Genomic DNA, 22,247 nt, shown 5'->3' with positions numbered 1-22,247 from the left:
TCATATGACACATTCAATTATTGCATCTGTTTAAGATTTTTAAATATTTTACAGTCCATGGTTTGGTTGAAGTAGATACATTTCATGTTCAGTGAATCTTTAAAAAAATCAAGGTTTGCATCTTATTTACAACACACAGATGTATAAATTAGATATCTAAATCTTGCAAATTGCCCCAACTTGGTCCCACTTTGACTTTTGCCTTCAGTTTTACATAAAGCTTTACTGCTGCCTCCATCTCTCTCTTGACTATGTGAGCAACCTGAAAAAGGTGAAAAACATGACCAAATGCTTTAAGAATGTGATTCCAAAATGAATCTATCCAGATCCAGAATGCAGAATCCCTCACCTGTATGAGGTTTTCCTCTGAGGTTTCATAGATGAGTTCATCGTGAAGCTGTAGAATAAAATAGGCGCCTCGCCAATGAGGAGTACTCCTGCGTTGCAGTTTGTCTGGACATTTGAATTGAAAGGATGAAGTAAGAGCTACTTGATTGAAAATATTAGAGCAAGGGATTACTATTCTGTTACCTAAAGGTGTGTGCTGGTGGGAAATTGGAGCAGTCGGGTATGTTTTCCGTAGTTGCTTCTGAATGTTGACAGTGGCAAGTTTTACAATGTCTGCTGCTGAACCCTGGACAGTTGTGTTAACCGCCTGTCGCTCAGCCTGAAAAATAAGGGAACACGGTGAAAATATGATGAAGGCACAAAACAAACTATAAATTTAAAACTACCATACATGTGCTTTGACGTGCACATTAGTGTTTGTGATTCCAGGCAGGTACCTCCTGCGGCCCATCAGAGTTTGAACATAACCATTCTTAACACAGTTTTTCACTGTCTCTTTAAGAAAGGCATGGATCCCTGAAATCAAGTACAAGTATTGGATAAGGATCATTTTAGATGTACATATAGTTTATTCTACACATTAGCATTGGGGATGGGCGATACCATATTTTTTGGAATCGATACGATACCGATACTTTTGGGGTAATTTTTCTTAATACCGATACCGATGGTCATTTTATATGGGTGAATGTATTTCAAGCAATATACATTTTTAAATTGATTATTTTATATTATTAATAGGGAAATTAAAATTATATTACTTTAATTAACATTTAAACAGTTTTTTTATTGTTTAAATTAAACAATGTTAATGTGAAATTAAATACATAAACAAAGTTTAAAATTAATACTTTAATGACAAACAGAATCTAAACCAGATTGATATGACTGGCTTAGTTCAATACTCTGCTGCTGTGGACTGTTTTGTCTCAGAACAAATGTAAATCATGTAAATCGTGCTTTTATGTTTAAAATACCTGCCACACCTTCTTTTCACATATGCAAATTAGTATTGATACTTTTTGCGCCCATCCCTAATTAGTATACCTTTGTATCTGGCTTTAAAGCTCTCGATGTAGCAAGCTGCATCATCCTCTTCCACTCCCATTTGCTCCCCTAAAGACTTGGCTCCCATTCCATAAATAATGCCATAGCAAATCTGTAATTAGAGAGAATGGTATCTGACTTAATACTGGTGGAGGTTTATTTACATGTCACATAAGTTCCAAAGTGTATTATTGTTTTTACCTGTTTTGCTTGTTGTCTCAAATTGTCATTTACACTTTCAGGATCAACACTTTTCCATTCGGCTGCAATACAGCGAAAAACATCTGCCCCTCCATTAAGTACCTGCCAGCCACAAAATTAACTGCTTATGCCCATGTTTATTCATTTTATTATGAGTTTTACAAGTATCTAACCAACCTGAAGAAGTCGCTTATCTTTTGAAAGGTGAGCCAAAACTCTCAACTCTAACTGGGAATAATCAGCTGCTAATATAATTCCACCTACAGTAAAATATATATTAGTAAAAGGATTTTCAAAGTTACCAAAGATCCGGAATATGTTTTTACCTGTAAAAGCCACAAAAGCATGTCTCATGCTGACTGAAAATGCAGGGCCTTTGTCAGCATTTGCTGGAGCAGGGGATGCAACAGAGCGCCTTTTTTTCCTTCTAATTAGTAGAGGAGTTATCAGCATCATTACATTTATTAAATTCTTGATATATTTGTCATTGTATGATCAAATGCTTCGCTTACCCTGATTTGGTGATTAAGTGGTATTTCTCTTGTGAAGGAGGGCTTTCATCCACAACTGTGGGCACGTGAATCTCAAAATCTTTTGGAACATTCTGTATGTTTGGCTCAGTGAAGCTCACCCTACCTAAAAGAGGAACAACTGTTAGTAAAACCATCAGTTACAAATGCTACATTTGGATAATGAGTGATTTTTACCAGTAGCTGTATGCGTTTGTGCAATGGGATATATCCTGTCCATATCAAGACAAGAATGATACAGTTTCTCTCTTTGCAGTGGAAACACCACTTTGGTCAAGGCATTTGTGATTCTTCTCCATTCAAGAATGATTCCAGGTAAAGGATGCAGAGTGCGCAATTTCTCCAAAACATCCTGGGAAAAAAAATAATCTAACTTCAAAATCTGTTTTTATTAGGGTTTTTTTCAGATATTGGTAAGCTGAAATTGATAGTACTTTGGTAGTGCTAAACTGTTTCCCAACTCGCACTTTGCCCCCTCTTCTGGTGTAGCCAAGAGTCTTCTTGGTTTTTGAGCCCCCAATATCACCATTAGGAGGCAGGTGTAGTTCAAAAAACAACACCTAAAAGTACATACAGTAAATACATCCATATTTGACATTATCAGGGTAGAATAAAATATGCTCGTTTGTCTAACCTGTGCAATATCATCGATGCTTGTTAAGGAGAAACTATGTCCAGCCAGATTGTATGCCTGAGACTCGAGAACTGCGAGTTTGGCTTGCATGACATGTTTTTGTCTCTCGCATTCTTCCACACTGAAGCCCACTCCGTTTAACTCCAACAAAGACAGACACACTTGAGATGGCATTTCTACCCTTGTGAAAAAGTCTGGTAAAATAAAGAAAAAATATACATTTGTGAAAATAAAATATGCATTGATTGATTTGTGTGCACATACCAAGCAGGCCATCTTTCTCTAGCAACCCAGTTAGGTGGCTCATGACAGCATAAAGAAGCACACTCTCAGTGGCTGCCCTGACACGGGGACAGTATGCGTGTGCACTCCCCAGTCCTTCCAACAGATGGAGCTCTTCAGGGCAATAGACTGTGACCATGTTGTGGAGAATTCTTTCCTCACTCCCTGGGTCAATCAGCCAACATGCAACCTGGAGCCAAACTTGTTGGTGAACAACTAAATATTTGCTCAATATGGATTTCCCACAAACATTGTATTGCACTTGAAATGTGCTCACCTTGGGATCTTCACAGTTCATCTCCAAGCTAACGCCACAACTCAGAACAAGGGTCTTATACACCTCAATGACATCATACACAATTACATTAGTTCTCCTTGAACCATTGGGTGCTTTTTCTAAACACAACTTCACTTGCTCCAGTCTTTCGTTGATGGTCAATGTCTCATCCAGAGCAGGAGGAGCCAAACTTGAACTGAGGCCTGAAAATAAATAAAATAATAATAAAAGATAAGTGCAACACAAGGATTTGCATTGCTCTGATTCATGTTGTCACCTTGGCTCTGCTCTTTCTGGAATGATATGTAGAAAGCATCTCTTGCCCCCCAGCAGACAGACAGCCCAATCAGCACATGCCTTTCATTGTTTCTGACTGGAAAACCATCAATCCTGTAAGGCTTCTGAGGAACTGCAGTCGGTGCACAGAAAGATCAGAGGTACATGTCAGTTAGCAAGAATATAAATAAGTTGAAAAACAAAAGTGTAAAACCAACAGATCTGATATTAAAGGAATAGGCCACTGAGATATGTTCTTACCTTAGCAAAGACGAGTTAATGCATAGCTGTCTGGTCTTTATGAGTGCCCTCAGTCACGTAAACAGAGCACAGACGGTGTTAACATGTAGCCTCTCGTCCTCTCCTCTATGGCCCCAAACTGGAGAGAAGTTAGAAGCGACCAAGCTCGACATGTTTAATTTTGTGTGACTATACTTGGATCGTGTAAAGGCTCATGTAACCATATTTAAATAGGGAAAACGTGGAAGAGCTTGGGCGCTTCCAACTTCACTCCTGTTTGGAGCCATAGATGAGAAGAGGAGAGGCTATATGTTAACACCGTCTGTGCTCTGTTTACGTGACTGAGGGCATTCATAAAGACCAGACAGCTATGCATTAACTCGTCTAAGCTAAGGTAAGAACATATCTCAGTATTTAAAAACAGTGGCCTATTCCTTTAATTTGACATTATTAGTAATTACAAGCCCAGCCCCAATACAAACTTACTGAAAGCCTTACCACAGGTCTCACCTTTCTTGTGCTTAGCTCCTATCCCCATTTCAAGCTGTTCCAGTCTGTCTGCCCTCTTCTCACAGGCCAAAGCTAAAGAGTATCGTCCTTTCGTTTTCCACTCATTCATGAAGGTATTAAAGAGATGCCTGTCACTTGCCACATCAATAATGGAGAATGTTCCGCTGCGGTTACTCAAAGTGGGGCTAACATCCTGTGATAACTGCAAGCTAAATCCTTCGCCAATCTCTGGGTTTTCCAGGTCCGAGAGAGGCCTTGGTTGAACAGACGATGATGCAGCACTGTCCTGAGGTCCAGTATTTGAAGTAGCAACAGGCTTTGGCGCTGTCTTTGCCTCTTGATTCAGATTTAGGATTGATTTAGGTTTTGCAGCGGATTCTGTTTCAGACATGGGGCATTTCATAACTCTAGTTTTGATAGGAAGTGAATTTGTGGGAGTCGACTGATTGAGTGGCTGAGCAGTACGGGGGGACTGCACTGAAGAAGTTGTCAGTTTGACTCTTGGTGTGACCGGTGCCGTTTGCTGAGTAGGAGGAACCAGGTCAACAGCATTGTCTCGTCTGTGTGAGACAGGCTTGGATGCAATTTTAGGATCTTGAGTGATTTTGGCACAATACACTGTATGTGCAGTGCTTGTATGAGTAGTTCTTGTGTTTTGCCAAGCCTGTTCCGTCATACTAGGCCAGCGGTCAAAGATCTCTTGGACTCCAGGGCTGCAGAAAACATTACCAGATTTCTGTTGGAGACATTGTTCTGACAAAGTATCAACTTCCACATTACTTTTTCCCTGCCCTTGCCCAACATGATCTTCTTTTGTCTCACTTCCTTGTCTAACATTTGAAAATGTGTCTTGTGGCACATCAGAAGCTTTATCAGCATTATGTGTCTTTGCATTTTCATTCTGTCGAATTTGGCTCTGCCTTTCCAGGAAATGCTCACCAACAAATAATGAGTCTCCCCATTCAGAAAGATTGAAAGAAGATTCACCCCATTGGACTGCTTCCTGCCTTTCAGCTTCCTGATTGGCCGAAAGCACGCTGCACCTTTGCTCCAGTGTTGATAGTAGTGGGCGCCCGTGTTGATCTGCTTTTGTCCCTTCGTCATCTGATTTGTTGGAGCCATTATTTGGGCTCAGGCCTGCCAAAAGTAAGCTATCATACAAACTGTCAAATATGAAACTACTGCTTCTGTTAGGACTGTCTGAAGTCGGCTGGTTTGTACTTGAATTAAAATCTTCAACAAAATTTCCATCTATTTGATCATCAGCCACATTGTTTGCAGGACCGATCTGTGGGGGGAAAATGCAGATGGTTAATTCCAATTTTTGATGCGTCATTTACATTTCATACTCTACTACTTTTTGGGCTTGCAGACCACAATTTTGAAACATACATTATTTCTGTGGATTGCCATTTTAAAGGCCAGTATTCCCTGAAGCTAATACTTGTACTAACCTGATCACTGGTATCAAGGATGAGTTCCATTTGACTATCCGTGAGGGAAATATGAAACCTGGCTTCTGCTTGGTCTGTATTGACTCCCATTTCTACTTCATTTCCTCCCTCCACAACTTTGACTGAATTTTCTTCTGCCTTTTCTCCTTCAGCCACCGTGGCACCATGGTTGTTGTTCTCAGCCCGGTGTTGGAGGCTCTGCTGTGCCATGATTCTCTCAGTTTGACTGTCAAGCTCAAAGCTCTCGCCGAAGCTCTCGTGTTCAAATTTCACCTCTTCTCCTTGACCTTGACACAGCTCTGGGGATGAAAGCTTCTCCATCTCCTCACTTGCTAGTCGTTGTCGTTTTGCCTCTGGAGAGAAGAGGGGAACTGATCCGGGCGATTCAAGGATTACAGAATTTTGCAAGTTTACATTTGCTTTTTCTAGCTCGGAATCTTGAGCAACATTGTCTGGAGTCCTTGGATCTGTAACAGCATTGTTTGATTCCTCCGGATACTTTTCATTGGTTTGTATTGAATTGAGAACCTTACTGAGCACCATAGAATGCCTGAGTCCACCTGGTTGAGGAAGTGACTGTCCATTTCTTCTGGGTTCATCACTTTGTGTGGATCTGGACCCTAATGGTCTAAAGCAAGGTGGGAGCATAGGTGAAGACGGCGGCTGAATAACTTTCGGCAAAGCTTGAAGTGACGGACTTGACACAATTTCAGATAATTCTTGCGTTAAGCTTCTTTCAAGTATATGTTCCATCTTTGGCATGGATGCGTTTTTCTCTTTTTCTAACACGGGGAGAATTTCATTTTTGTTTTCGACAGTCCTAATTAAACTTGTAGTTACACGTTTTACAGTTTCTTCTGTTGCAGATGTTTTCCCACTATTATCCTCTCCATTGGTCTCCGCAGGAGGATTACTATTTACTGCAATACGTTGTTCATGATGAGTGCGTCCTTTAGTGTTCTTCACATGTATGTCGTGCGAGCCCATTAATGATTCAGAGGAACTGTCAGAAGAGTTGGTGCTGTCCTCGTGGTTTCTAGGAGCCACGGGAGGATGTAGTGAAGGGTCCCACTGAACTCCTAACTGTGCCAGGTCTTCCTGAAGAAGCACCTGCGCCTCCGAGATGATCTCTACAGCAGCCTCCTGTTCGGTCAAGGCCCGACCACCGGCCACCCAGACGCACCGCAAACTTCTTCTCTCAGCAGCATCAAACTCGCTCTCATCCACTGCACGCTTAGAGCTATGAGCACAAAAGACAAGAGCTTTTATCAAATCAAAAACACACTTTCAAACATTGCTCAATGTCTAAATTGTATTAACCAAAATGTTTTTACAGGTACTGCTGTTTGTCGTGATAATTTGTATGTAAGAGTGATTCAACTCTTAAATACACCAACTGTAACTAGACTAACTAACTTGCGCTCACACAGCTGCTTGCTTAATTAGACAAACATAGTTACATACAGTACAGCACAGAAAAGACGGCCAGTTCCATTCACAGGGCACACACAGTACATTCCTTAGTTATTCAGCCTCAACATGTAATAGGCAAATTGTGTACATACCTCTTAAAGGGAACCGCGTTCCTCAGTGCTTTCTCTACATCAGCTACAGTGGCCCTGGCCAGCTCAGCCACTGTACAGAGACCTTGTGCATAAAGCGCTCTGGCTCTGGTTGCATTTAACAGTGAAACTCGGACCAAGTCGACCAACTCCCTCTGGACTCCGAAGGTAAGCCGGGTCTGGTACTGAGACAGGAGCAGCTCCAAGTTGTGCCAACCCAGACGCTTGCAAAAAACTGTTACCATGCCTGAAAAAGGTAGATGGCTATAATTAACTTCAATGATGTTATTCACTTCAATGTTGTCGCTTTTCCAGAGGCTCATAGTCGCTTTACAATTTTGTGCATTATTCATTTACTGGTGGTAATGAGCTACATATATAGCCACAGCTGCCCTGGGGAAGACTGATGGAAGCGAGGCTGCCAATGTGGCCCCTCCAACTACCACCCACCCACCCACCCAGTTCCAACCAGGCCCTTCTTGCTTAGCTTCCGAGATCTGACGGGATCGGGCAGAGCAAAGGCAGATAGCCTTGTTCATATGAGATTTAAGCACTTAATATGAATGGTATTCTCATAAAAGAATATTATTCATAGATATTTCTTTGTATTTTTGTACCTGCATATGTGGAAGCAGACTGTTGTAGAGACTGCAACTGCCCACGATTGCAGTTGTATTTCTTTGCAACTGTTCCTAGGGGAACCTCATTCACGAGATCATGCAGAACAAGGGTGGTAAAAAACCTAAAAACAGGCATTGTTTTAAATGTGAACGTATAAAAAGTAGATAGAAGTGGATTAAAAACGATAAATAAGCTTGATAAATGAGATACAATCAAATATATTATTACCTCAATCTTTACTATATTGTAGATTCAAAAGTACATACTAGTGCTATACATACAGTACTACAGCTACAGCCACTGGGTACGACATAAAAGGTTTAATCTCCAAATAATGTAAGAAGATGTTACCTTTTGTGTATAGCCATCTGCCTGTGCTGTTTTTCTGTTTTGGCAACAAGCTTTCCACTAACAGACCGTGCAAGAAATCCTTCCTGGATGCCCACCAGCTCAGCTACTCTTTTCATTGACGATGACAGTTGCTCCCACAGACAGAAAAACTGATACCAGTCAATAGTAGTCCATTCTGCATACAATGGAGTGATCTGTTGAAAAATTAAGATACAGCTGTGTCACATCAACTTTGGTAGCAGACTTGCTGATTTAGTAAGACAAAAAAATATTGAATGTGTACCAAATACAAAATATGCAGGTCGTTTTCCAGCACGAAGCCTTTCATGGCTCGCTGGAGATCCGCAAATATTCCCAAAGCCTCTGGAGGTGAGAGTGATGAAGACAGAGTGGCAACACCAAGCTGAGTGGGATGGTACTGCTCCTCTGAGAACAAAAACAATGCAACTGTAAGTGTTCAAACATCTAATGCTAGTTACTAGAGCCCAACCCATATAGAATTTAAGAGAGTGATGCTGAATCAATAGCCAGAAGGTTAGAAATGCCTATAACTTTATACTTTTACTTTATTTCAAAATCAACATCAGCTTTTGATCTCTTTTGCTAAAACATTAACAACAAACAGTGTTAAAGGCTATGGTTATGTTGAAATGTATGCTACCCACAATGGCAATGTGCAATCACAAACGTAGAAAGCTGCATACGGAAGTCGTTGCCATTCACAAGCATTTTCATTCAAACTTGCAAAATGTTGGTTATTTTAATCTGTATCAGCAATACTAAAACATTGGCTGTTACATATGGGTCGGGCTCAACTGATTACTAAAATAAATTTGTATGTTAATCTTAGAATACGTGTTGTGAACACCTTCTTCTTTCTGGATATTAATGAATTCATTCTCCATGAGCCATTCGACAGAGGCCTCGATTGCCCCTTTATTGGTCTCTGCATTTGTCTGTCTCCCCTCACATTTCAAGCTGGCAGCCAGCAGCGTGCATGAAGCATACACACGGACATCTTGCGGTTTGCTGGCAACACCTCCAACAATGATCTAGAACGAAACATGTGTTTTGTGTGTGTTTTAGGGTTAGGGTACAGTATCTATTTCATATTGCTGTTACTTTACTCCTGTACCTCTAGGATGGCCCGCAGCATACTGGTAGTGACGCCCTCTCCTTCCCTCCTAACCAGGCAGCTGCTTATTGGCTGAAGATCACCTTTGAGAAGAGTGATTCCTTTCTGTCGCTCTGCTTCTTTACACACCAATACACTCTCACCTGGAAATGGGGTAAATATGAAATCCAAATAATCCCCAAAGCAATTGTATTCAATATAATTCAGCATTACCTGTAGTGTCCACTCCTTTCCTTCCAGCTCTCCCAGCCATCTGTTTATATGTCAGTGGGTCCAATAGGTGTCCATTGAACGTAGGGGTTCGTATGATGACCCTTCTGGCAGGGAGATTCACCCCAGAGGACAGTGTAGAAGTAGCAGCCAGAACCCTTACTGCGCATTGACGAAATGCTCCTTCTAAAATGTCTCGCTCATCAAAAGTGAGGCCTACAAGATTTGTTAAGCCATTTTGTAATACTTTGATAAGTTCAATTGGTGAGTTGATGTGTTTTTGTTTCACCTGCATGATGAAAACCAACTCCCCAAGGCACAGTGCGCTGGAGTGTAGGGTCCAAGCCAGCAGGAGTTCGTTTCAGCTGAGCAACAACATCTTCCAGACCCTCCATATCCAGAGTCACAGGCTGAGGTTCAGGTTCAGTGTGAGCTTTTAAAAGGAAGATGATGACAGTCATTTTATTTCAACATTGGTATTATGCAATACAATTTATTTTACATTGATACATGAACTAATATTAGCCTTCTTAAAGGCCCTATACCAGATTTTTGTTTTCACTTTTTAACAAACACGTAAAAAGGAAGCCACTAAATCATAATAATAGCTGTGGTCCTCATTCCTAACACATTTGTAACATCTTAATTCTTAACAGGGATGTTTTTAAAGGCACATTTCACAATTTGCAGGATCACTTTCAAATGCTAGAAAACTAGCCTGCAAATTCATGAAATTAATACAAATTCTTTTTGATTAGAGGTAGTGTTCAGTATCAATGGAGGACACAAAAAATGTGTTCCATGATCAGAAATAAAATCAGGTATGGTGCCTTTAATGGAATGGAATGTTAAGATAATTCATAACTGTAATACACCACATACTTTTATGTCGGAGATTATAAAACTCTCGAGCAATGCCATCTGCCAGTTTCTCACACCAATTCTTTGAAGGGCAGAACAGCAAAACAGAGTGGCCCTCTCTCACAGTTTCATAACAGAGGCTTACAATATGGTCGTCATCACCCTTTAATAGACAAGACAGTTCGCTAAAAAGGACACAGTTCTGATTCCTTGCATCATGTTTAGGTTCAAAGCTTAGTATCATACCTTAATTTTCAAAGCAGGAGTAAACTGGCGAACCACAGAAAGGCTGTTGTCATAAATATTGCATCCAATCTTAAGATGCTCCTGCAGTGGTACAGGCCGATAGTCAGTTTGATAAAGCTCGGCTCCAAGCCATTTGGCCAAAAGGGATAGGTTTGGCAAAGTGGCACTCATGCCAACAATCTGTACACCGTCCGAAAGTGACCTTGAACATCAAAACAATTATCCAGATGGTTTATGGACAATCTACCATGCAGAAAGTATAACTTGTATTTAACAAACCCTGTTATGTTCCGTTTTTGTGAAATATACTGAATTTTTGTTAAGAGAAGTTCTAGCAGGTAACCCCTTCCAGAATCTCCAACCATATGCAACTCGTCAACCACCACCATACCTAGAAAAAAAGATTAAATGTTCTACTAACCAATTTTAGAAAAAGTGTAGTTGATCATCACAATTACCTAATAGATCCATACTATTTTCCTCAATTAGTTTGTTGATGAGAGAATTAGCCTTCTCTATGGTACAAACAGCCACATCCAAAGCTGAGAATCCTCCTGAAGCAGAGATGCTACCCATGTATCCTTCTACACGAATGCCCACTTCTTCAAACACACTCTTTAACCACAAGAAATAAACACATAACTGTTGACACTTTACTTTGTATTAGCCCCTAAGTATTCTTACCTGAAGATAATGCATCTTTTCTTTGGCCACAGAGACAAATGGCAAAATAAAAAGGGCTTTTCTTTTTGTCTCAAGAACACGCTTTAGCATGAGTAGTTCTGATACTAGAGTTTTTCCAGCACTAGTAGGGGCTTTATGAGAAAAAAATTAGAAAAAAGGAAAGATGGTAAATAATGTTCATAAATTACAGTAATTGGTCATCTTACCAGAATAAACTAGGTTTCCTCCATGCAGCACCTGGCCAACTGCTAGACACTGAGCCTGCCATTCAAACATGTGACTAACTCCAAGTTTGTGGTAGCGATCCAGAACAGGTTTGGGTAAACCCCAACTAGACAACAACAGCTTCTCTGCCTGCTCTGAGGGAGCACCTATTGCAGTGCCTGAAATCAACAAACACAGAGAGATCCGTATGCAATGCTATATAACATAATATGCAGTAGAATACTCAATATGGTGATCAACAAACTTGGTTGGAGTGAAGTGTTATTCAACACGCTGGTATCTAATCCTGTGGGAACTGTAAGCACTGATGCAGATTTATTCTGTAATGATTGCTGTAGTTGGGCTTTCTTCCGAGCCTCTGCCAACTGTGTAGGACTAAATAATATGTAGTCTCTGGAAGCATTATGGTGAGCTCCACTATTGTCTTTAACCACACACTGAGGTGGACTCTGTCTTCTGGAGGAGCGACTTTGCAAACTGCAATTAGATAGTATTTGTAAATCAGATGCAACACAATAATTAATTAGATTTAGCAAAGCTTACTTAGTAGTGATGTTCTTTCGCTGCACAATGTTGTCATCCTTTCTTGCAGTGCAGCTTGACATTGGTGGGGGATTGTGCTCTGATTCCTCTCCATCTTCACTGAAAAGCAGCCGCTGAGCAAGATCTTTGCAGTCGTCTCTCCACCCAGGTCTCTGATTATCTCTTACTTTATCACAGACACTCTTTGGGATGTTAGTACTTTTTGTGGATGCGCGTCTGTCTGTCTGAGCAGCACACATCTTGCTAACAGTGTCACATCTTATTACTGCCTTTTTGATCCCTGAATTACTCAAATTGTCTTTTAATATTATATTAGAAGATAGATTATCAGAATGTACAATGGTTGATGATTTAGTTACTTCCGCAGCATTAAGCACCTGCAAAAGCTCTTCATCAAGAGCTAATGTGGATTGTCCTGGCCCCTACAACAGAGTTTATGACATTGAGGACAAGGACAACAAAGTGCAGTTTAAAAATATATAACACACACTTTGACGCTGTCTTCGCTTGTGGTGCCAAGTTTGTTACCATTGCCTGCCTCAATGCAGTTGTCCATGGGATCATCAGACCTAATAGCAGTGGGTAAGCCAAAGAGTTTAAGTTATGGAATCAACTACAGGAAAAAAAAAAAAGAAAAGTTTTTTTGTCTCAAAACATACCTCCGTATTTTCTTGATGTGGTGCTGTCCCATGTAGTTTTTCTTTTTGGGGCTCATTATAAGAGAGTTGTTAAGGATCAACGAGTGATCAAAAATAAACACACTGGTTATCACTGAGACACCGTTGTATTTACTAACACAAAGCTGTCATGTTTAACAACTACCAAACTTAAGCCGAACATCACATGAAGATTTGTTTACAACGAAGAAAAGAAAGAACGCGGTCCTCTAAATAAACCATATCAATATAAACCCAGTGTATAAATCTAAACATGTCATTGAGCAGCGCTGGGCTTGAGTTGAAAATATCCGCCAGACGAAGCCCCGCCCCCAGTGTTTCTCAGAAAGCAGCTCGTGAGAGAAATCGTTCCACACAAACAAAAGTGCCGCTAATAAGAAAAATATAAAACGTTTTGTGTGAATTACTGGTTCTAAAAAAAAGTTATAATGTACAGTAAATAAGGCAACTCAGCAAAACAAATAACCAAGTACCAACCTGCTATTTTTCTCCTTTTTTTATTTTTTTATTTTTATTTTTTTTAACATAATTGACATTGTACATACATTGATTCGTGCATGTTTGGATTTATCCTGCTGCAGCTGGTTGTATCCGGTTGCTCAGAAGTCGTCGTTTGTACTGGATTGATGACGACTTGAACAACCTTTTTCTCTACGGTGGAAACTCCTGAACTACTAAAAGTCTACACACACATTTTTAGGATTTTTTTTTTTTTTTTACGTGAAAAACAAATACGACGGGCCCCAAATTCGATCGAAACCCCCGAATAGAACACGATAAAGGGCTTTTAGATTAAATTATGTTTCTAAAACGAAACGACGGGCAAAGCCACTGCGAGTCGTGAGCGAGGGGTAGTGGGCGCGCCCGCTGCTGCGACGTTGCGGAGGCTTCAAGATGGCGGAAGCCCTGACAACTCAGGAGCAGCTGGTAAGGTTAACTTGTTGGAATTTTCTCAAGTTATCCATCCAAATAACTGTCTTTACATTCCAACTGGGCAAATAGCGTTTCGTGGCCGTTGTTGGCACAAATCATGCCACGTGGTTGAATATAGCAGTATTGCACGTTAGTAAACTGCCATGGCCCTGGTGCCTCTTGAATCGAGTGACTCTGGTGTGACTGACAGCAGTTAGCGTGTGCTAACAGAGTAGCGAATGCTATTAGCTGTAGTCCCTTTAAAATGTGACTTTCCATCACACGGATTATAACATTTTCAGCAGTTGTTACATATTAATGTCATACTGGGCGTATGCGCAAGTCATTTTACTGAAGTATTCTCACACCCTGAATTTTGTGTTGTAAATAACGGCACTGTTGCCTATGCAGCTACCACATGCGCCCTGCTAATGCTAGCTTTTGTAGGCTTTTAGGATTTTGTTTAATCTTGGTTGTTATGTTTGTTTTGGTGTAATAACGCTTCGTGTGTGAGCAACAAAAGAAGGGGATTTTATTTGTTGGCCCGTTTACCAAAGCTACACTTCTTCATACGCAGTCGGACCTGGTTTGCTGTGCTCTCTCTGACAGTCAGATTTATGGTCGACAATACATAGAAACGAAGCTATTACCAGTTCTTAGCAATGTTGTTGTCGTGACTTTCTAGTAAGGGGGATGGGTCATCCATATCACTGTCATTAAACACATACTCTTTGCTTTTGAAAATACGCAAATCCTACATTCGTCATCAGTTCATGGTATTTTAGCACGAACGTGTACTATTAAAACTTCGATGTGGATCTTACAACTTGCTTAGACTGAGTAATACAGAGCACATGGGGCCTGTTTGGGTCTGTCGGCTGAAGCAAATTATGTTGGTCCTAGATTACTTGGTGGGCCAGCACTGTTGTCTCGGTGATTATTCCTCTAGTTGTGCTCATATAGCTCAGGGTTGTCTTATTAAACCTGCTAAAAGTTGTGGGATTCCTACAGATTCCATAATTTATAAATACTTTAAAGTACTGGCATAATTGCGTACATTTGGACACACTGTTTTAGATTAATTTAACAATGGTGACCTGCCGACTAATGGAGTTGTGTCATGGCTCTTTTCCAATACTTAATATTATTTTAGCTCATTCTAGTCTATAGTCAATGTTTGCTAATGTCCCCCTAAAAGGTAGTTTTATTTGATAGTTTGTAACATTTGATCTCAAACTCTATTGGGGCATATGTTATTTTTTAAGTGCTTGTCTTGGATCTAGGGTGTTGATTGGTGTCCTGGACAGGTCATACTTTTATTAGGACATTTAAGCTCATTGCCCACTCAGATTAATGTGTTTGGCTTCAAAAGGAAGGGCATCTGGTGTAGAAGTATGCGATCCGTGATTACAAAAGTAGATCCGGATATTGTCACTAAAACATTGGAATGATCATTTACTATACTTTTTTCTGTCACCCAGGCTGTTGAAGAGTTCCTGAGTGAAGTGCGCAGTAGAGAGCTGCCACACAGTGCTGGGCTTGTGTCCCAACCTACAGCTGTTAAGTTTCTTATGGCACGCAAGTTTGATGTTTCCAGAGCTATTGACCTCTTTCAAGCATACAAGGTACTTTTTTATCCATTTCCTAAAGTTTTACTTTCATTTTAATAGTTATATTATTATAGGACTCTAGATTGTTTTGCTGGTAAACTGAGCACCCCACAGTACACTTACAAGTGTGTTCTTTGCTTTCTGTTTTAAAACTATTGTTACATCAACTTATATAACTGATTACAAATATATGTAAAAAAAAAAATCCCTTTTGAATTTGAATGAATGTCCTGTGCTGTCTTAATCAGAACACAAGAATCAAAGAGGGAATCATTAATATCAACCCTGATGAGGAGCCCCTTCGCTCTGAGCTGCTGAGTGGAAAGTTTACTGTCTTGGTTAGTGACAAACCTTTTATTCTGAGTTCATTTATGTATCCGTATTTATGCTGATTTTACATTTTACCTCCACCTAAACCCTCTCATAGCCTGGCCGAGATGCAAAAGGAGCTGCTCTAGCACTTTTCACTGCTCGCCTTCATAGGCCTGATGCCACAACGCACAAGGCTGTATTGCAGGCTATCATCTATCAGCTTGACAAAGCCATTGAAAGGTAGGAATACGTACCAAAACATGGCATAAAGGCCCCAGGACACGTCTGTCCACCTGGACCGGAAAGCTCCCGCCTTAGCAATCCTCTTATTGGTGCGGTAGAAGTCATACGGTCATAGAAGTCTGCCCCTGCATGTGATCTGTTCATCTTCGCATGAGAGCAAACGATGTGGACCCTCCCTCTCCAGTCGTGCACGTGGCTCTGAGGAGAGAGGCAGGGACAGCCAGGTGCGCAGCAAACATACCTCCAGTATTTTCGTACAAAGTACTAAGTCAAAAGTCACAAACAAAACAGGCTTTACAACAACACAAAAGTTTTGGGGTTTTTTTTAGAGACAAACTCAATCGCTCACTTAGTTATGTGCTTTCATCTTCATTCACAAAGTTACCCGATAACCAAAAAAGTTAAGGAACAAGTGTTTCTGGCGGGAGGCTGACACGCACCACAGGCCACAGGTGATGTTTAATGACCAGCGGATTTACATCCACAGACAAGCTGTGTCTACCCCCACCTACACAAGCACATTTTCTCTTGTCATTATCCAAGTATCCAGATATTACCCCAATCTAAAAGCTTCCTGAAAAAAGTGTGAAAATAACTTGAGGTCGTAAACGACAATGAAAAAGCGGCAAAAACACAACAAGTTACAAAAAAGCGACAAAAAAGTAGCAAAAACACGACAACAACGCAGCAACAACTCGTGGAAACCTGAGGAAAAATCTTAGATCAGTTTTGTAGATCTTAGCTTTCAAATGAGGCATTACACTGGGCTGTAGGCTGTAAGAAGCTTTTAGATTTGGGTAAAGCCGACCTGGAGAAAATGCACTTTGTTAAAATGGGGGTTAAGAGGTTAATAGCCATTATTTGTTTTTTCCCTTTATTCTAAAAAAATATATAAAAAGGTATAAATAGAATACCGGATCAATAAGGAGTATTGTTAAGATTAGCAGTATTGGCAAATCCCTAACGATAGCCATCCCTTTTGAAAGGTGATGCATAGGCATCAGTTTGAATCGATAAGACCAGGTCAATCTAGAAAAAATTAAATATGTCGATTATTTTAGATAATTAAATGACCGCTGGTGAGACAGCTTAATAATTGCAATAATTTGTCTTCCCGTAGTATCCAAACGCAAAGAGATGGGCTCATATTTATCTATGACATGACCAACTCGAGTTACGGAAACTTTGACTATGAGCTCTGTGTCAAGATCCTCAATTTGCTCAAGGTAAATATTTGAAATGGCTTCATGAATCATGTGCTTTTAATATAACTCCCTCTTATTGATGTTTTTACCATTTGGCTGTCTAGGGAGCATTCCCAGCTCGATTGAAGTGTGTCTTCATTGTCTCATCACCACTGTGGTTTCGGGCTCCATTTGCAGTTCTACGGCTTTTTGTCCGTGAGAAGTTAAGAGAAAGGGTATGTGAATTTTTCTGCAATACATGCTTCTGCATGGAATTATAACAAGGTAATAGTGTAGACTGAAATGTGTATAATTTTATACTCAGGTATGCACCGTGAGGGCCCACGAGTTAGCCAATCACATCCCTGTTTCCTCTCTCCCGGAGCATCTGGGAGGAACCTCCCAGTATAGCCATGTGGCATGGATCCAGTCCTGTGTCAATATCCAAACAAATGCTCTTCAGGGCGAGACTCAGATGCAGGACTCTCATGACTGTGTGGGAAGTCTTCTGCGTTCCTACAGTTTGGAGTGCAACAAGTCCAGCGCTGGCGCTGACCTCACCCACACCTGCATTAATACACAGATAGGTTCTGAACATGTTGTGGGAAACTCCAATTGCTATGATGATAACAATGCTAACCCTCAGAACCACTGTGACAGTGTGGAGGGCAGGACTCGAGGTTCAGGCCTTTACCAACCGGCCCCAAATTCTGCTGCCAACAGGCCACTGGGAAATCACCAACACTGGAATGGCTCAGCTGTGAACAGTCGCTCTAGTCCCAACGCTAACATGAATGGCCGTGGACGTCATGCCCCCCCACAATCTGATACGCCTCCTGACACACCCCTTTCCCAAAAAGATAACTTGGATATGTCTGATGGCAAAATCAGCAGCTCGACCAACAGATCTGAGGAGGATAAGTCTGAGGACAATGTGGCAGGGGCTGTGGGGGAGGTTGGAGTTCCTCCTCTGCCTCAGAAGTCTCTGCCTCGTCTTCCGCATCAGTCCCCGCACCTGTCCTCCTCAGGAGAGGAGTGCTGCATGGAGGAGTCTGTTCACATGCCTGATCAGGGAGGTATGACACTGCCTGACCTGGTGGAGCATGTCAAAAGAAAAAAGAAGAAGGGGATCTACCAGGAGTATGAGGAAATCCGTAAGGAGCCACCGGCAGGGACCTTTGATTATTCAAAGTAAGACATCCACTATATCAGTATAACTCTTAGTGTAAATTTACAAACTTTACTGCACGTTTTACTGTTTTAGGAAACTGGCTAATCAAATAAAGAATAGATACAGTGATGTGCTTTGCCTGGACCACTCCCGTGTGCGACTCACCCAACTTTGTGATAGTGAGGATGAGGTAAGTGTTGTACTCTTGAGTTTAGAATGGATACTGTTGTTTGTTGGCTCAGTGTGATTTAATATTCTGACTGCAGACATCAGACTACATCAATGCAAGCTTCATGGATGGATACAAAAAAAGAAATGCATATATTGCTACTCAGGGTGAGCATCAATCCAGCCATCTTTACAATTTGCAAGAGAAACCAATCTGAAGTGCTGAACAGCAAAGTTGAACAAATTTTGTGTCCCTCAGGTCCTCTGCCAAAAACATTTGTTGACTTCTGGCGCATGGTGTGGGAACAGATGGTACTAATTATAGTTATGACCACAAGGTGAGACAACATAATCACTTACGTGTGTTATATGTTTGTTTCCAAAAATGTCTGTAAAATCAGCACAAATCTGAATAAATACTGAATATGAAATATCCCAGACCTAATCCAATACTTAATGAATTAAACTATGATACGCTTATTTGAGCTCATTGAGTATGTGTTTTTTTCTCGTTAGGGTGGTAGAACGTGGCCGTGTCAAATGTGGTCAGTACTGGCCTCTGGAAGAGGGTAGAACCGAGCAGCACGAGTACTTTTTGGTCAAAAATACACATATCCAGGTGTTTCAGGACTTTAAATTGTCCCATTTAGAATTGTACAACACACAGGTACGTATTATAAGAATATTGTTTTTGTTTTAAAATCCTGATTGAACCAAGCAAATTATCCATTTCTCGCAGTCTGGCGAAAGGCGAGAGGTGTATCACTACCTGTATGTAAGCTGGCCTGACTTTGGAGTGCCCAAAAGTGCTTCGGCAATGTTGGATTTCCGTGAACATGTACTTCAGAGACAGACAGCAGCAGTACAAAACATGGGGTCTAGTTGGACAGGACCTCCAGGAGGACCTCCAGTGGTGGTCCATTGTAGTGCTGGCATCGGTCGCACGGGTATGCACATGTTTTACTATAATTCAAGGATATACTTATACCAGTGCCATAATAATGAATTTAAAATGTGTTTTTGTATGTGTGTTTTTAAGGTACATTCTGCACACTGGACATCTGCCTTTCACGTCTAGAAGACATAGGCACTGTAGATGTCTGTCAAACTGTCCGCCGAATGCGCGCACAGAGGGCTTTTAGCATTCAGACCTGGGACCAGTACTATTTCTGCTATACTGCAGTCATAGAGTATGCCCAACGCCACGGCAAACTGAGCCCAGTGCAGTGGTCTGACTCAGACATAGAGACTGACAGTGAGTGAGAGACTGATGGAATCATTGGACTACATTATACATTGCAAACCTAAGCTGAAATCCAAGGGATTCGAGTGACGGATCCACAGATGCGCTAATTTTTTTATTCAATTGCAGCAGGATGAACTTATTGACTGAGGTCCTGTATAATGCAGACACCTATGAACTCTACCAAAACATAAATGGATGGAGCAGAGGGGAAAAGACTGCATTGTGTTGCTGATCATGGAGCTGTCCTGCCAATTTCCAAGCCCCTTTCTATTTGCAAACTAAAGGTGACTTGGCTTGTCCTGAACCTTAAGTATTGTTAACAAATTATGGGTTGTAGCATTTTTATATGACTTGCACATGAGGAATGACAAACTTGAACTCTACCCCTTAAAGCCCTCCAAACTCGGTCCTAGTTCCTTTTTGTACTTGTTTCTTTGTTTACCCCTACGATGTTTGCCATCAGAACACACAGAAAATGTAAGGAATGCTGGTGTTCAGAACTGAAAGATGGGTGTGTAAACATTTCTAATTCTTAATTTCCTTGTGCTTCTTTTCTAGGGTGCAGTTTCCGTTTGTTCCTATATCTTACATAGACTAACTTTTATAAACCAAAGTCCTCACCTTGAATGCTTGGATGTACTTATGGATTATTAGACTGATGCCCATGTATGGATATTCTTGTGACATACCTTTATACAATTGTGTGTGTAATGACCTCAGAAAAGAGTGAACCGGCCTCCCCCGCACCCCCCCACCCCCCCCCACCCCCTCAATGAGTTTAACATAGTGAAAAAAGATTCATGTAGCGATCAGGTTCTCACAAAACTTTGTTAAAAATGTTTATATATTTTTGTGTAATCATCAGATTTAATATACAACTGCATTTCATTGTGTTGATCTTCGGTAAATTGGCCTTAACCTGGTCCACTGCCTCGTCTCTGTTGTCGTCTGACATGAACCTCTTACAAAACTAGCCGTTCCCTTCACCCCTGCCTTTTAAATCTTCCTGGATACAATTTTTCTGTTGAATACTTGGAGATAAGCTGCCTCCAATTTGTGCCTTCACATTTTCCTTAGTGTGTCTCACAGACCAACTAGTGTTCAACTAACATCCAGAGCAGTCCCTTGCATACTACCATTGTCTGCCCTGAACAGGACTTTTTTGCCTATAGTCCTGCACTTGGTGTGCTTGTAACAAATGACTGCACATTACTGCAGAATGTGAGCGAGACATGTTTATATACTTTATCATTTGACCTCAGGTTTTTGTTGTTGTTTGCCTAGTTTTAAAGATCTGTTTCTGGGTTTGCCTCAAGTAAATTATCATTTATAAAAAAAAATATATCAACTTTATTTTTATTTTACTGTATTAACCTGCAATATTTATGTCTTTGTAAACTTCTATAGTAATGAAATTGGTGAATGTTGGTACGACTTTTCATACAATTATTCAACATGCACAAATCGTGTGATTTTTTTTCTCTTTTTTTGTATTAATGAAATTTGGCGAAATATGTCAGTTGCCAGTTACTATTTTATTTTTTTAACACATACAACTGAACAGCTACAATGCCAGAGCAATGGGGAGCATCATACACAAGACAATATAATAGGTAAAAAGTGCTATGTAGACGGTTCTTGTTTGTGTCAGATATCTGGGACAGTCCCATAAACAATATGCCATAAACATTAAGAGCAGCATTGAAAGAGCCTTGAATGTTTTGGGGTGATCACGTCCAAGCAACTGAGTCCAGACTGTGGTGGGTTTTGGTGAATGTGGACCCTGTAACCCTCATGCCAAAGGCCCAGGCTCATTTTACACAGTTTCAACAGTGGACCTAACAGCGCAGTCTTGCTTCCACTCACACTAGAACAAATCTCTTCAATAGTCAGATGGAAAAATGCATGTGTGTGTGGAGAGCTTTGGTTCCATGCTGCATTTTGTTTTACAAGAAAGTATGCAATGTGAATTTGTCATCAGTGGTTTTGATGTTACTTTCTGTATTTTAAGTTCTTGTGATTGAATTATGGCCTTTTACATGCTGTCACTTCAGCGGTTCCATTAAAGCAAAGGTATTACTATAAATGTATGTTTGTATATTCTCTGCGCCTACACAAAACTACGTACGTGCTGTGCATCATTATAGAGCTTCATGTAACTGCAGCTTGATTTGACCAAAAGTCACAACATTCATCTTTATCTTTCTTTTCACAAACTTTCCCAGATTGTCAGTGAACAACAAAACCAGTGTGATTTCATAACTCACTCTTGTTTGTTAAAATAAAACATTTAGAAAGATGGATAATGTACTGTACCTGATGGATTTAAGTACAGCACATTCTGGTAATAGGTTTTGTTTACTGTTGTCTTGGGAGTCCTTCCAGCTGTGGTGAGTTATAGTATTTATTCAGCATGTTTTTAATGAGCTTTTCCATTTGGTGAAGGGTAAGTACTTTACGCAGAGGCGGGTACTACTTAACCATGTA

At 40.6% G+C, this 22,247-nt stretch overlaps 2 protein-coding genes across 2 annotated transcripts; one reads left to right on the top strand and one right to left on the bottom strand.

Annotated features, from left to right (window-relative positions):
- Positions 1 to 59: 59 nt before the first annotated feature.
- On the bottom strand, positions 60 to 12,981 carry polq (polymerase (DNA directed), theta). The gene is given in 35 exon segments (XM_079552744.1): positions 60 to 262; positions 350 to 453; positions 532 to 667; positions 740 to 864; positions 1,396 to 1,507; positions 1,597 to 1,698; positions 1,774 to 1,856; positions 1,923 to 2,020; positions 2,109 to 2,232; positions 2,304 to 2,478; positions 2,561 to 2,686; positions 2,761 to 2,954; positions 3,025 to 3,232; positions 3,320 to 3,522; positions 3,597 to 3,728; positions 4,346 to 5,633; positions 5,800 to 7,039; positions 7,365 to 7,608; positions 7,979 to 8,103; positions 8,334 to 8,527; positions 8,617 to 8,759; positions 9,202 to 9,385; positions 9,469 to 9,611; positions 9,682 to 9,894; positions 9,968 to 10,111; positions 10,561 to 10,702; positions 10,786 to 10,992; positions 10,995 to 11,176; positions 11,244 to 11,400; positions 11,470 to 11,600; positions 11,676 to 11,852; positions 11,939 to 12,171; positions 12,238 to 12,659; positions 12,728 to 12,806; positions 12,897 to 12,981. Coding segments are annotated over 35 exon segments (7,740 nt in total). The 5' UTR covers positions 12,953 to 12,981; the 3' UTR covers positions 60 to 148.
- A 738-nt stretch (positions 12,982 to 13,719) lies between these two features.
- On the top strand, positions 13,720 to 21,828 carry ptpn9b (protein tyrosine phosphatase non-receptor type 9b). Its single transcript, XM_079552737.1, has 13 exons — positions 13,720 to 13,841; positions 15,308 to 15,451; positions 15,685 to 15,774; positions 15,864 to 15,988; positions 17,112 to 17,217; positions 17,301 to 17,411; positions 17,501 to 18,366; positions 18,440 to 18,536; positions 18,613 to 18,682; positions 18,774 to 18,852; positions 19,031 to 19,181; positions 19,254 to 19,461; positions 19,554 to 21,828. The coding sequence occupies exons 1-13, from the start codon at positions 13,809 to 13,811 to the stop codon at positions 19,775 to 19,777; spliced, it is 2,304 nt and encodes a 767-aa protein (XP_079408863.1). The 5' UTR covers positions 13,720 to 13,808; the 3' UTR covers positions 19,778 to 21,828.
- Positions 21,829 to 22,247: the final 419 nt, after the last annotated feature.

Source organism: Gobius niger, assembly GCF_951799975.1.
Source record: "Gobius niger genome assembly, chromosome: 3".
Lineage (NCBI taxonomy): Eukaryota > Metazoa > Chordata > Actinopteri > Gobiiformes > Gobiidae > Gobius > Gobius niger.
The sequence above is the reverse complement of the archived record's forward strand: the minus strand, read 5'-3'. Positions and strand labels throughout refer to the sequence as shown.